This window comes from Sinohyriopsis cumingii, chromosome 9 (genome assembly GCF_028554795.1).
Source record: "Sinohyriopsis cumingii isolate HCF-2022 chromosome 9, ASM2855479v2, whole genome shotgun sequence".
Taxonomy (NCBI): domain Eukaryota; kingdom Metazoa; phylum Mollusca; class Bivalvia; order Unionida; family Unionidae; genus Sinohyriopsis; species Sinohyriopsis cumingii.
This window is the reverse complement of record NC_142969.1, coordinates 44,231,653-44,246,369: the sequence shown is the minus strand read 5'-3', so window position 1 is coordinate 44,246,369 and position 14,717 is coordinate 44,231,653. Positions and strand designations below refer to the sequence as shown.

Here is a 14,717-nt window from a genome sequence, read left to right as displayed (position 1 = left end):
GAAATATATCCTTCAAAGTGGTAACAACCAAACTGTTGACAGATGATTCACGATGGATGCAGGGTCATACCATAAGCTCACTTGTTCGTATGGCATGAGAGAGATCTGCATGATGGTTTGTGGAATGCTGAAAATTTCGCACTAAATAACAAATGATAAAAACACTAGTTACCATAGCTGTTATTTAATAACTAATATTAATTCCCTGCATCACCTGACCACTCTCCTTCAGCCCTGATTTTGGGTACTTTATTGCTTTATAACTGATACCAGAGACTGATACTTTGCCATTCTTATCTATAGACAACAGGGATCCTGAAACTCTCATTGCATTTGTTGGATATACTATCAGAAATATTACTGTCTGTACTCGCCTATAAGTCGAGTCCAACTGCAAACTGCACAGACACAGATCTGCCAATGTTAGGAAGGAGCAATCAGCAGGAAAAAAGCAACATAGATCCTGATCTACATTATTCTATGGAAGATCAGATTTTTTTATTGGTTGCAGTTTGACTCAACTTATAAGTGAGTATGTACATAAAGTATATTTCCAGAAATATTATTGTTGTGGACAGATATTTTTAAAATTTAATTTAAAAACATTCAAAAAAGGTATAAAATATTTGATAATGATAAGAAAACATCTAAATACATAACTATTTAATGAACCAGAAAAGAAGTCATTTTTGGTCCAGATGGTATTTCAGCTTAAGTACCGTCCTTTCATACTGCATTAGTTTTCATTTAAAAATTATAGAACATCACTCAAGGACAGTATTTGTTGTCAATGAGCTATTTTTAAAATTATTTATTTTTTCAAAAGAAAACTAATTACAGCAAAAATATGCAACACCTATGATTAGCATTTCCAGTCAAAAATCTGAAGTAAAAGTTTTATTCATCAGTTCTTCAAATGTGTGATAAAGGGTGAAGATAAACACCTGCTACTGTTTCTAGTATCTTTTATTTCTTTTAATTAGGATCCAGGTTACACATATTTTGTCCTAAATGTCTAATGTGCTGACACATTGCTGCATTGTTCATTGGTACAAGTGTGTGTCCAACTGAAAATTTCAAGACTTTTTTGTGCTTTGTGCCTGTATGGTATTTATTCAAATGAGAAACACAAGATCATGCTTGTCAAGTGATGTCCAACATCTAATATGTCGAGTCAGCCAATGGCCATTTTCAGCTCATCTGTCAGTCACACAGTAAATTCAGGATTGGATTATGTGGTCTTCAATAGTACGTATTCATAATATGTACAAGTCCATGATAGGATGGATAAAATAGCAAAAGTTAATGAAAAAGATTATAATAAAAATATTTTCATTTGCATACTTCTGATTTAGTTGCCTTTTTTCAATGAGGCAAATAAGGTTGTTATTAATATAAATATTGACTATTTCATGCAAATATTCAATAGCTCTTACCATTTTCAAAACCTAGATGACAACCTACAGTAGTGTCCAATAAGCCACAAGCAAATTACCAATACGGCCAATTGACTATCTGCAAAGATTATAATACCCTCCAAAAAGAATACTTAAAAAATTTGTACCTTTGCTGAAGCATCATGTGAATACCCATGCTATTTCTATTTTTATGAGCATTCCTTACAAGATGCTTGCCGACATACTTACCTGCAAATAGATCAAAGGCTTCGTCTGGAAGTCTGTTAAAGACTTCCTGAAAATCATGCTCCTCCAGAATCTTTGAGGCTGTTTCCAAAGGTAACTCCCCTAATTTGTCAAACTCTGCAAAAAAATTAAATAGATGTTTTTAGTTTAGAGTGTGGCTGTACATCATCTTATTTCAAAAGAAAGAATGGAAATCAAGTACATTCTCCAGCCAATCATGCCTAACCATTAAGTCAGCCAGTATCAAGTCATTTGCTGCTGGATAACCCACATGGCAAAATTTCTTATTTATCAGACTGAGTCATTTTGGCAGATGTGATTTTGAGATTTTAAGAAGTTTTCTTCAATTCCACTAACTGAATGAATTGTGGTAGAAAAAGACACAAGCACACACATCTCTAATGCAAATGTATTAACTATAACAGTACCACAGTAAGCTGACCAGAAAAACTGTGTCATTGAGAGCAGGTATGTGACATCAGTAGATCTTAATACATGTGTAGGTTTAAGCGTGATCTCATGCCCACATGAGACAATTCTGCTTCCCTGATTAATGCACCATGCTGCAAAAGCCATTATAATATAAATATAGCTTTCAAAATGAAACATTTAAATAATCATAATGCTGGGGTCATGCTAGAGGCTGTTTAGGCAGACTAGTTGCCATTGTTCTTAATTTGCTGTTATAATGCAAAAAAATAAAAAATTTCTTGGCTTATATATACTGTTGAATATTCTGACTAAAAAACACCAAGTTAAAGGTTGTAACCAGAATCTAAACATCTATTAACATGCAGAAAATAAATTCAAACCCAAGTGAGTGATCATGACCTACAAAATGCCAGTCTTTGTGACAATGCATATAAGACATAAACAAGAAAAAACTTTTAATAAGTTAATAAAAACCAAAGCATGTTGTTTTGCTTCTTTAAATTAATGATCATAAAATGTGCAGAAATGACTTTTACTCTGTAAGTCATAGACATCAAATAACCTTGGAAAGAAATCACTATGACATGTGCGGTTCATATGCCAGTGATAACTTCTCATTCACAACTACATTATATAATTTTAGAGTAAATTATCATAGTATTCAATGATATGGTGGGTAAAACAAATTTTAATTCTGGAATGCTTACCAGCTATTAGCACACTGTTATTTCTTTTTCATGGTATTAGCCCCCCCAGTTTGAAAATTCTGTCTATCAATAAGCATCATACAGTCCAGTGTCCAAGTTAATACTTTCTGACCTGGAAATCTGGACTTTCATCTTCTATTCCAAACTGATTTATATAAGGCTTTGCTTTAAGTACCAGCAATACCATGATGATGGGATGTAATCACCAAAGTCGAAAACAGGTCACATGGCATTATAAATTCTTATTTAATTACCATGTTAATAAATGGCTATAAATATGACTGCTTTTATATTATAATTGTTATATCATTTTGTATTCATTTGTACATACTTGTATTTTCTGATTTTTCCAACATGAAACAAAACAATACAATGAAAGAGATTAGAATCACAGGCTGCATAGCACACTTACAGTCTATGCTCAATAATGTACTGTACCAGGCCTGCTAACCCTTACGATTTTGCCATTAGTCTTACAAAAATTACCTGTAAAATACAGACTTAGGGTATAAAAGCAAAAACTAAGGAATAATGACCACAGCTGAAAAATCCTGAATTTTTTTCCCCCTGTGTCTGATTTAGATCCAGGTTTCATATTAGAATTAGTTAAATTAGACAGGGAACCATACTGACTTTACAGCAGCACCTCAGAGGCTTTAAACTGCAGTATTTGTTCATGCAAAGTGTCTCCATGATCAAACTGTTGATTGCAGAATTTTTTTTTACTTGGCGTCAAGCAAGCAATGCATGTTTAAGACAAAAGGGAAAATAAGCCTCTTGAAAAGTGTTAATAATCAATACAGAAGAATAAAAAGGAATATTCAGATTCTTGTGAATAAAAGCTGGAAGGGATACAATTATGTTTATTGGACATCATGTGCCAATTTGAGAATGACTCATGGCGGGAGATATGATTGTCATCGTCATATGAAATGGTAGTCCTACATGTAAGACTCTGACACTAATATTTAAGTTTTGGGCATCTGGGATGTAGCACTAAAACATAAATAAACTGTGATATGTCTTACATTGTAGGACTAGTGAAATGGAAGAAGAATTTCCAAGAATTACGTCAAGTTGAGAAATAGCACAAATACCTTTCACTCAACAACACCTGTAATGGCTTCCTTCTGGTATATAGTCATACTTTTGATATTAAACTTCCAATGTATCCTTTTTAGGTCAATTACCCCACCATTTTTGGACAATGTACAATGGACCATGCTACTGTTTAGTTGGCATTACATACAATGGGAGGCAACTCATGAAATCCAATAGATGCCGCCAAGGCAAAGAACCAATATATGTTTGATCTGCCAAGGTGTAGATAGGGTTATCTTATCAGAACCTTGGCTAGCAAAGATGAATCCAATTCTCATCAAAAGTGGACCAGTACACCTTATGTGTGGATCTTACTCAATACTGAACGCATCTGAGATTGTGACGATATAATCTGGCATATATATATATATATATATATATATATATATATATATATATATATATATATATATATAAAAACACTACTTAACTTTATTTTTACAGGAGTCCATTAATTGAAGGAACTGTACATTCCATACCTTGCAAGCCAAAATGAATGTATTGCATTGGTTGGGTAAAACATCCATTAAGTTCAACATGAATGTTTTATTTTTCATACTAGCGTCCAGAATTTCTTTGCACTATTGAAAATTATCAAAAAAAAGAATTTTTCAGAAAACTGGTTGGACTGGAAAAAAAATCAGGCCTAAAGTGGATCAAAATGTTCTCCAACCTTGCATACTGCAGGGTTAGTAACATATTTCTTTAAAAATTTCCAGTTTTTTTCAAGGTTTTTCAAGGTTCAAAATCATGTTTATTAAGGTGCATTATTACATTAATTTTAAAGGATTCATAAATTGAACTGTATGTAAACACAAGTTAATACTTACTATTACTTCACACAAGGAACATTTCTTGCAATTTAAAAAAAAAATTATAAAAAATATCATAAAGTCAAGAGTATTATCATTGATGTCATTCCCATTAATACTAAACATCCTACATCTCGGCATTAAGATAATGTACAGTTACTGAACAATGTTCATTTGACTCAAATAACACTACACTATTTACAAAATAACACTACACTATTTACAAAGTCCAAAATATTTTAGAGTGAATTTTTCAGTTCTTTTAGCTTGTCATCAAACTGTTCTTCAAGAGCTCCAAGTTCAACAATTTTGCCCTTAACACTTTTCTTCAAACTATTTGATGTCGTGATAATTTAAATTTTCCTATGGGTCTCTGCTTTCAATGAATAGTTAGCAGCATCAGCTGCCATTGTCTCAATGTCTTTTTCAGTGCCTGCCTTTCTTCTCTAACTCTGCTAGTTCCACATCCAGTGCTTTCTTTTGTTGTCCTCTTCTCTCTTGCTCAAGGTTTTTCCTCTGTTCATCCAGGTACATGCTGTACCTACTGCAAGCACTGCTTGCATTTATAAGCATTTTTGGTGTTATATCAATTTGGCGAATTCCACCAGCATTTCTTACATTGTCAATACTCACTCTCCTTGCAACCAGTCCTTTCCTTCATATTTACATCTTCACACTCTTTATTGATAGAAACACTCCTTTCAACAGTAGCCTGTCATGGGAAGACTTTACAGGACCCCCATTCAATAATTCCTACTATGAAAATGAGATCCGAATAACAATATACTTTTAAAAGTAAAACCCTGCTGTAAACCCATCTGAAACCCGCCTATGAATATTAAAAACATGGGGAAAAATCTAAATTAATTTGGGTTCCTGTGCTGAGGCCTCGTTATTTATGCCCCAACCCACCCCATAAAACAAAAAAGTAACAAAAATATATGTTCTTTATATTATCACTTATTTAAAAACAGCATATCGATATTTCAAACTATTTCTTATTAGATATATTAATATTTCTATCAGCTTAGCTGTATTCTATATTTTTAGATTTATCTTGCTCACTGCAATTATTGACTGTCCTATTTCCACTCAATCCAAAAATAAATCTAGATCAAACAAATTTCATAAATAAGACTACATACAGTGCCAGGCTGATAACAGCTCATTGTGAAAGACTGATTCCAAATCAGTGATAGGCTGATCCCAGCATTACAGTGTATTCTTGGTTGAGGGCTGAAGCCAGCTCAACTAGAATTGGTGCTAGGCTGATCCCAGCTCAGTGTGAAAGACTAATTCCCAATCGGTGCTAGGCTGATCCCAGCATGACAGTGTATTCTGGGTTGAGGGCTGATGCCAGCTCAACTGGAATTGGTGCTAGGCTGATCGCAGCTCATTGTGAAAGGCTGATTCCCACTTTGGTGCTAGGCTGATCCCAACATGATAGTGTATTCTGGGTTGAAGGATGAAGCCAGCTCAACTGGAATTGGTGCCATTTTAAAACTTGAAGCTCCATGTTTGCAGACATACCTCTTTCGTCAAACAGAATTTCATGCTTAAGGCTTGTTCTTGTTTTTGCTGTATTAGCCACAATTACATAATTTACGAGAGCTAGGGTGTTTTTTTCCAGCTGCATGTGACCATATAGCACTCTATCCCACAGCACGCAAATAAATAGCCATCTGGCATAAGTTGCATTTTGAAAAGCTGTCTGTGAAAGACCTCATAATCCAAACTTTTATTTTTCCCTGTTTAGCCACTGAAATTGAAATTGTCAGCCAGCCATTTTGAAGCTTACAAATGATTCAAATTTAAACCACGGCCACATCCGGATGTTCAAAGCGTACGACTGCGCAGTGGCCAGTTGTGGAAATTTCTGTTCTGGGACAAACATAGTGAGAGCATTTCTTTCTTCTAATTTTTTATATTTAAATCTGCAAAATGAAACCATTTATTAATTCCTTTAGGTTTCAATAAAATCAAGGCATTTTAAGGTACCCAGACAAAATTTTGAATTTTCAAGGAGTTTTCAAGGCCCTGAAGGACAAATTCATTTTTCAAGGAACCTGATAGTGGATTAAATGTATTCCTGTGCCAGCCAGTATGCTTTGGTACTCAGTGTTTTGCGGAGCAAGCTCAATCTGTTTTATCAAGCAAACATTAAATAACATGAAAATTTCTTCACGTGTATCTATGTAATAATTTAAAAATTACTCCATGTTGTAATGTCTTTCTCCTGCATAAGATACATATCATTCTCATGGTCATAATGAGGGGCCCCAAGTGGCCGAGTGGTCTAAAATGCTGACCGTTCCGGATTACTGCCATCTCACCTCTGTCTGCACGGGTTCGAGTCCAAGGCTCGGCTAGCATGGGTACGTGGGAAAGCCTGCCAGTAGCTTCTCGTGGGTCGGTGGTTCTTCCCTGGGTTTTCCAGGGTTCTTCCTCCATCAGTTATACTGGCCGCCATGTATAGCCTATCTTGTGCTGAAAAATGGCGTTAAACCCTAGAACAACAACAACAACAACAACATGGTCATAATGTCTGCTGTATATACTCACTTATAAGACGAGTCCAACTGCAAACTGCTCAGACATAGATCTGCCATTGCATAATGCGCATGCAGATCTGGGTCTGTAAAGTTTGTTAGGAGTAACCAGGAGAGTAGACAACATCGACCCTGATCTGCAGGTGTATTATAATCAAATGTTTTATTTGTAGTTTCACTCATCATATTAGTCAGTACATATATTTCACTGGCGATGTTACTACCACTGCAATTTCTTTCCAAAAATTCATTTTACTAAGTTCCAAAAGTCAGAAAGTATAATGAAAGGGAAGCTTTTATAAGCAATTCTGGTTGGATAGTAATTTGTGATTGTTTCATTTAGGGACCTCCTCCCCAAAAGCAGTGTAATCAGTCATGCAAAACCATCTGTCACTGTTAGTCAAATGCCAATCTATAAAATGCACATCAAAGGCATGGTCTGAATTCACAGAAACAGGACAGAGTTAACTACTCGTCAGAAGCTGACAAGAGAACGGCAGTGATATTATACCTGTGTGACTCTCTGGTAGAGACTGTGTTTGTAAAGCATAACTCTCAAAAGTTTCCAATCAAAAGAAATAAAACATGCAGTTGCAGCAACATATGCCTCAGTCCAACTGTCAGTTGTTAATGCAACTTGAGATGCAAATGACAAGTGTGATTTTATGACATTCTCTTTGACTTTTAAATACATATCTGGTAAAACTTTCTCCAAGAAGGCTTGCCTAGATGGTACAGCATATTATGGATCAAGCACAGATGCCACATTTAGGAATCTCTTGTTTGACACAACACTGTACAGATGTAAATCATGAATGATGAAACAGGCAATGGCATGATTTATAGCTGTGGCTCTTGGTGATAAAGATTTTGTATTTAGTCTGTGCAACTAGCATGCACGCAACTGTTTGCTGCATAGCTCCCAACCCCAGAGTACAAAAATACTGATTGCTTATGACAAGAATACTGATTTTCAGCAACAAATACTGATTCTTAAATCTGTTTCATTTAGGGACTTCCTCCCAAAAGTTGTCAACATGTTTGCAAATCAACTCTTACAAGGTTTTTTACATGCAGTATGTGTGGTTATCATTACCACTGTGTTAAATTTGAAGTTAGCTGCATACAGCAGTGTAATCAGTCATGCAAAACTATATATCACTGTTAGTCAAATGCCCATCTACAAAATGCACATCAAAGGCAAGGCCTGAATTCACAGAAACACGACAGGCATGAAGATGTGAGAAAATTGCACCAATAATTGAGTGGAAACTCCATAATTTTTTGGAGTCATTTGTACAAGAACTAGGATTACATTAAGCCATGGAAGGTCACAGAAAAAGTGTTACCTCCGACGACTGGAAAAAAAATTGGACATAAATCACAAAACTTTTAAACTGCCAGTTAGGGTATCCAAAACTTGTATGGTCTTTCAACATGCATAATCAAATGGCATCTTGAATTACAAAATCATAAACCAATTGTTCATCCAAAACAAAAGTCCCTGTATTGGTAACAGGCCACTCAATCAGCTTCACTATCCTTAAAACTGTGTAAACACAAAACAAAAGTCCTTGTATTGGCAACAGGCCACTCAATCAGCTTCACTATCCTTAAAACTGTGTAAACACAAAACAAAAGTTCCTGTATTGGTAACAGGCCACTCAATCAGCTTCACTATCCTTAAAACTGTGTAAACACAAAACAGAGGTCTCTGTATTGGTAACAGGCCACTCAATCGGCTTCATTCTTAAAACTGTGTAAACACAAAACAAAAGTCCCTGTATTGGTAACAGGCCACTCAATCAGCTTCACTATCCTTAAAACTGCGTAAACACAGAAGTCCCTGTATTGGTAACAGGTCACTCAATCAGCTTCACTATCCTTAAAACTGTGTAAACACAAAACAAAAGATCCTCAGTAAAAGATTAGTACCTGATGAAAAGTTATCTAGATTCTCCAAATCTTCCCCTTGGTCTGGTCCTCTGGTTGTGCTCACTTTTTGCGATGGTCCTCCTTCCAATATACCTACAGACTGCTGGTGAGTAGAGTTCAAATCCTTTTGGCCCTCCTCAAGCTTGTCTCCATTCTCAAACAACGATTCATCTTTGTTCGACATTGGATCATCTGGCACAGTTTCTGGCATTTCTGTATGGAACGAAAAGTGTAGTCATCAATCCCAAAGGACAACAAATGACAAGAGCTATGGTACTTTATGTGATAATGATTCAGCTTTTCTCCAATTTCCTGCAGAACCAATGAAAGAACCATAGTGTAATCAAAAACTACACAGCTCACCTTAACTTTTACTAGACTCGGGTAGCCACTATGAAACACTATGATGCAGAAAATAAACTCAGACCACAGTAATCATGGTCCCTTTCCTAACTAAATATGTTATTGCAAATTTGTATCTTTAAATTGGAACTATATTAATTTTAAATTTAAATGCTGACCTTTTAATTGGTCCCATATACCCAGAATTGTGCTGACATTATTATAAAATGAAACTACCTACCTACCTACTCTATCTACCTGCCTTCTGTGGCATGGCATAAAGACAGAACAAAAAAAGAGAATGTTCTTTACAATGTAATCATAGTAGAGGTATTAAAATCTGTTCGAGAACCTATTATAACTGTCCACCCTAACAAGCCATCTGTTACTGGGTAAAAGTCACAGGTTTTTGAGTAGCCTTGGATTGACAGAGAGAGCAGTACATAGTTCATGGAACATTAATAATCTTGCCTAACACTACAGGTCAGGCCTCAAATGAAACTATTCCACCATGCAGTCCACTCACCTAATTAATATACTGATTCACATGTAAAATATGTTAACCTGCTGAGGGTAATATATCACATGATACAATGAATAATGATTAATAATGAATGTTTACTGAGGGTAATATATCACATGATACAATGAATAATGATTAATAATGAATGTTTACTGAGGGTAATATATCACATGATACAATGTATAATGATTAATAATGAATGTTTACTGAAAGTAATATATCACATGATACAATGTATAATGATTAATAATGAATGTTTACTGAGGGTAATATATCACATGATACAATGAATAATGATTAATAATGAATGTTTACTGAGGGTAATATATCACATGATACAATGAATAATGATTAATAATGAATGTTTACTGAGGGTAATATATCACATGATACAATGAATAATGATTAATAATGAATGTTTACTGAGGGTAATATATCACATGATACAATGTATAATGATTAATAATGAATGTTTACTGAGGGTAATATATCACATGATACAATGTATAATGATTAATAATGAATGTTTACTGAGGGTAATATATCACATGATACAATGTATAATGATTAATAATGAATGTTTACTGAAAGTAATATATCACATGATACAATGTATAATGATTAATAACGAATGTTTACAAAGTATATATTCCTACTTCCAACTACAATGGTCAGAAGGGACCTTCTTTGTAGGCTGGTATGTATAGGTCTAGCATGCATGAATCAATGTGACCATAAACATGGTTACATAACCCATGTTAGAAAAATGAAGATAAATAAGATGTATAAAATAATGGTCATTTTGACTATCATTTGTTGTATTGGAGAGCAGGAACAGAGAGATACATTCAATTATCAAGTTTTGTTTCTAATAAAAACAGAACTTGAGAAATAAAACAATTTTACCAAAATGTGTGAAGCATGAAATATAGGTCACAGCTGACTACTTTATCTGGGCTGTGTAGTATTCATCACCTCAGCAAGGTTCATGATTCCAGGTATCAAAATATTCATATAGTGCCAAGAAATCCAAGCTAAATGCATTAATGCATAACTAATGTATATGGAATGAGTGGTCTAAAGCATTAGCCTTTACCAATCACTGGCACCTCATCTTTCTCCATGCAGGTTCAAGTCTTGGGCTTGGCCATTGTGAGATGTGAAAAAAGTTGACATTAGCTTCCTGTGGATGGGTGGTTCTTACCAAGGTTTTCCCAAGTTCTTTCTCCACCAGTCATACAGGCCACAATGTTCAGCCAATCATTGCTAAAAGAGGTGTTAAATTCACAAAAAAAAACAAAAAAAGTAGCCCCTTCTCTGGCGGAGGTGAGGGATAAGTACTAAGAAGCCTTTTCCAATCTGCTGCCTAGGACAAAGGAAGAAGGCATTGACATTCAGTGAGAGTGTACATGTATATGATTTTATCCATGCTGATGCTGACAAAGGGGTTAATACAATAGCTTACCTTTTCTTCATAGAGGTGAGCTAATGAAAATGGGGGCAGATCTACCAATCAGACAGTCTCAAACTAATAAAGGATAAAGTGTCTAGTAATGACACAAACCATACCAAGTTTCATCAAGATACCTCCATGGGAAAAGAGTAATTAAGTAAACAAAACTGTGAAAGATGGAGAGACAGAATTTGTAGAAGAAGTAGGGCTATATCTTAAAATGTTAATTAGACAATATTTTTTACAGGAAAAAATGTATATCCATGATACAAAAGCATACAAAGTTTAGTAAAGAGATCTCAAAAGGTTCCCAAGTTATTAAGCAAACAAATTTGACTGATGAAAGATAAACTGACTACAGGATGACCACTCAAATTTTCACTCTGAGGAGTATGAAACAAAACAGAAGAGCTAGTAAGCATGAGTTCACAAAATACCTAGCTAATGTTGGATAAGTTAGCAATGCTTTCTATAATGCTCAAGATATGTTCAAAGACCACATCATAATGTCTGCAATAACCTTAATATAAACCCTAACAACAGTGTCACTGATTGACACAAAGACAAGGTAATACTATATCAATGTGGAGCATAAAAAAGTTCCAGCAGGGTAAATAGGTAACAGGAACTCAACTTTGAAGCACAACACACCTTCACCCTAGACAGCCGTAACAAAGATTCTGGTTTATGAGTTAGAGAAACTTGCAATATTGGTCACAACGACCCATTTTTGGCACATATCGCACCTTCATGAAAATATGTAAACAAATAACAATTTTGATGGAAATAGGTAAAGGCAACAGAATTGCCACCTGGACATGAGATATTTCAGATAAACCATTTAAAGCAGATTGCAGTGATTTAGATTCAATTATAAATGTATGTTTTCCCCAAAATAACACACCATGGTATTTATCTATTTTGATACTTTGATAATGAATATAACCTGCTAAAATGCAAAGCCTTGTAATTAAAAAGTGCATCGTAAACAGTGCATTCAATTTCATGTGACATTTTTTTTTTAAACTTGAAGAACTGTGATTACAGAGCTAGAAAATCATGTACACAATTGGAAACAAAACTCAACATTTAAAAATAAATATCACGCATATGTGCAAATATGGACAGGAGCTACAGCTCAGAAGTGACTTGATGACTATCCCACCCATGCACCCACATAATAGGTCAAATCAATGGCAGCTAGATGCAAAAAAAATGTACTTATCTGTGTAAATTCAAATTAACACATTTTGCTACTTGCCAGTTATCCAAGGATGCAGTCACATTGCACAAGACTAGAAAAAGTACTGAGAACATACTTTAAAGAAATTTTTAATATTATGAATTCAATATTTTTACCGAGGTACCAAGTTTTGTTGTTAATTTTGTGGATGCTACACACCACAAATTTAAAGACATAACTATGAGTGACTTTTGTGGAAGCAACAGAAGCCATCTACAATCCATGACAGTAAGTACCAATGAAATGTAATTTTTCACAAAACCACAAAAATTAATTCAGAGTACTTCTAAAAAAGGCACACCTACATCCCAAGATGTGCACAACTTCAACATGGACAACAGATAGCTAAATGGACGGACATAGTGAATCCTATATAGTCTATGTATTAAACTTGCAAAGTTGAACCAAAGTGCAAACAACAAAGATCCTGAGCTGAAATAGCATATTACACCTGCAGATCAGGGTCTATCTTGTTTGCTCTTCTGATTACTCTTATCAAACTGCATAGACCCAGATCTGTCAGTGCATTATGTAAAGGCAGAGATGGGTCTGTCCTATTTACAATTGGATTCCACTCATGTGTACAAACAGTAAAACCTGCTTTTCAAATTACTACAGTAAGCTTAAATCATCTAGTTCCAAGAATGGATAAGAAGGCACCTCGACCTCAGATGGATGCCAGAGTGAAAAAAGTGATTCCTAAAATACCAATCTGTTTCAAACTTGTTGTGTAAACAACCCTTTTGTAATTCCTGTACAAATTGATAAATTTTTAAACTCTTATCTGTACCTGTATCCCCTGTTGGCTCTTCAGGAGGTAGAGGTTTCTGTGGACGGAGTTTCCTTTGGTTCTTTTTCTTCTTGCCCTTCTTGGGTGGTCTTGTTAGGGCCGAAGGTTTTGTCTTCTTCCGTGGACGTTTTGGTTTTGGCTCAGCATCCAAGACTTTCTGATAGTTATCCTGCATTTTCAAAATATAAAATCCCCCCGCAAAGTTAACTTCACTTTAGAAATAATAGCCTTCATGTCAAAAAACATCTATTGGGATCTTGAAATGCAATCTTATAATATAATCTCTCCTATATTAAAGAATTCAAAATGTTATAGCTAAACTAGCCAGTTTTACAACATATTAAAAACTTTTCTATTGTGTAGATCTTAATTTGACATTAAAATGACTGGTATAAATGAAATTTGGAATTCTAACATGCAATATCTGCATCCCACCTGCCCCATGTCATTTGGAAGACCAGGCTATCAAATTCACTTATTAAAATTGTAAAGATTTTTCATGTCAAAACGTGAACTACTACAAATAATGTACTACCAATGTACACCAAAAAATCCAAATAAATTCAGAATTAAAGACAAATGTGACAAATGACTATAACTCCACGAAAATCTAACCAGTTCATCTATTTGTGCATACAAATTTATGTATACCAAATTTCATATATCTTCCTTGTGTGATTTTTCCTAAATTGTGCTCACAAAGTTTACTTTAAAACGTTAAAGAAGTTCAAAAAATGTGTTTAAACAAAATAAAAAAATGTCTGTAATACCCTTTTAAATCTAATGTCATCATGTATATAAGCCTCTCTAATTGCATTTTATCTCTCGATGTCTTTGTTTGATTGTGCTAAAATGATTTTTTTTCTTCTCAAAATGGAACAAATTTAGTGTAATTTGGATTTTTAATGTGGCTTTAACAATTTTTCTGTTATAGGTCTATAACGTCTGCAGTGTGGCAGTTTTATAGTGATGTCTAGCACTGGGACATCATGCTGCAGACATGTAGCATGATGTCCTACCCAGTCACATTATCCTGACAACAGGTGGACCAGTCCTAACAGTAACCTCTTAATGCTGAGCACCAAGCGAGAAAGCTGTTAGTACCATTTTTTATAGCTTTGGATCAAACCCACGAACATATTTGTAATAAATTGAAAAACTGATGAAATCAAAATCTAATCAGGTAA

General features: G+C 34.7%; 1 protein-coding gene across 2 annotated transcripts in view; it reads right to left on the bottom strand.

Moving 5' to 3' along the window:
* Positions 1-14,717, bottom strand: part of LOC149791657 (uncharacterized) — a 54,228-nt gene that overhangs the window by 14,245 nt on the left and 25,266 nt on the right. For both annotated transcript variants that reach the window (XM_089970211.1, XM_089970212.1), the window contains exons 8-10: positions 13,531-13,699; positions 9,180-9,392; positions 1,647-1,760 (exon numbers count right to left, since the gene is read on the bottom strand). In XM_089970211.1, coding sequence (XP_089826337.1) covers positions 1,647-1,760; positions 9,180-9,392; positions 13,531-13,699 — 496 coding nt within the window. The remainder of the gene's footprint in view (positions 1-1,646; positions 1,761-9,179; positions 9,393-13,530; positions 13,700-14,717) is intronic.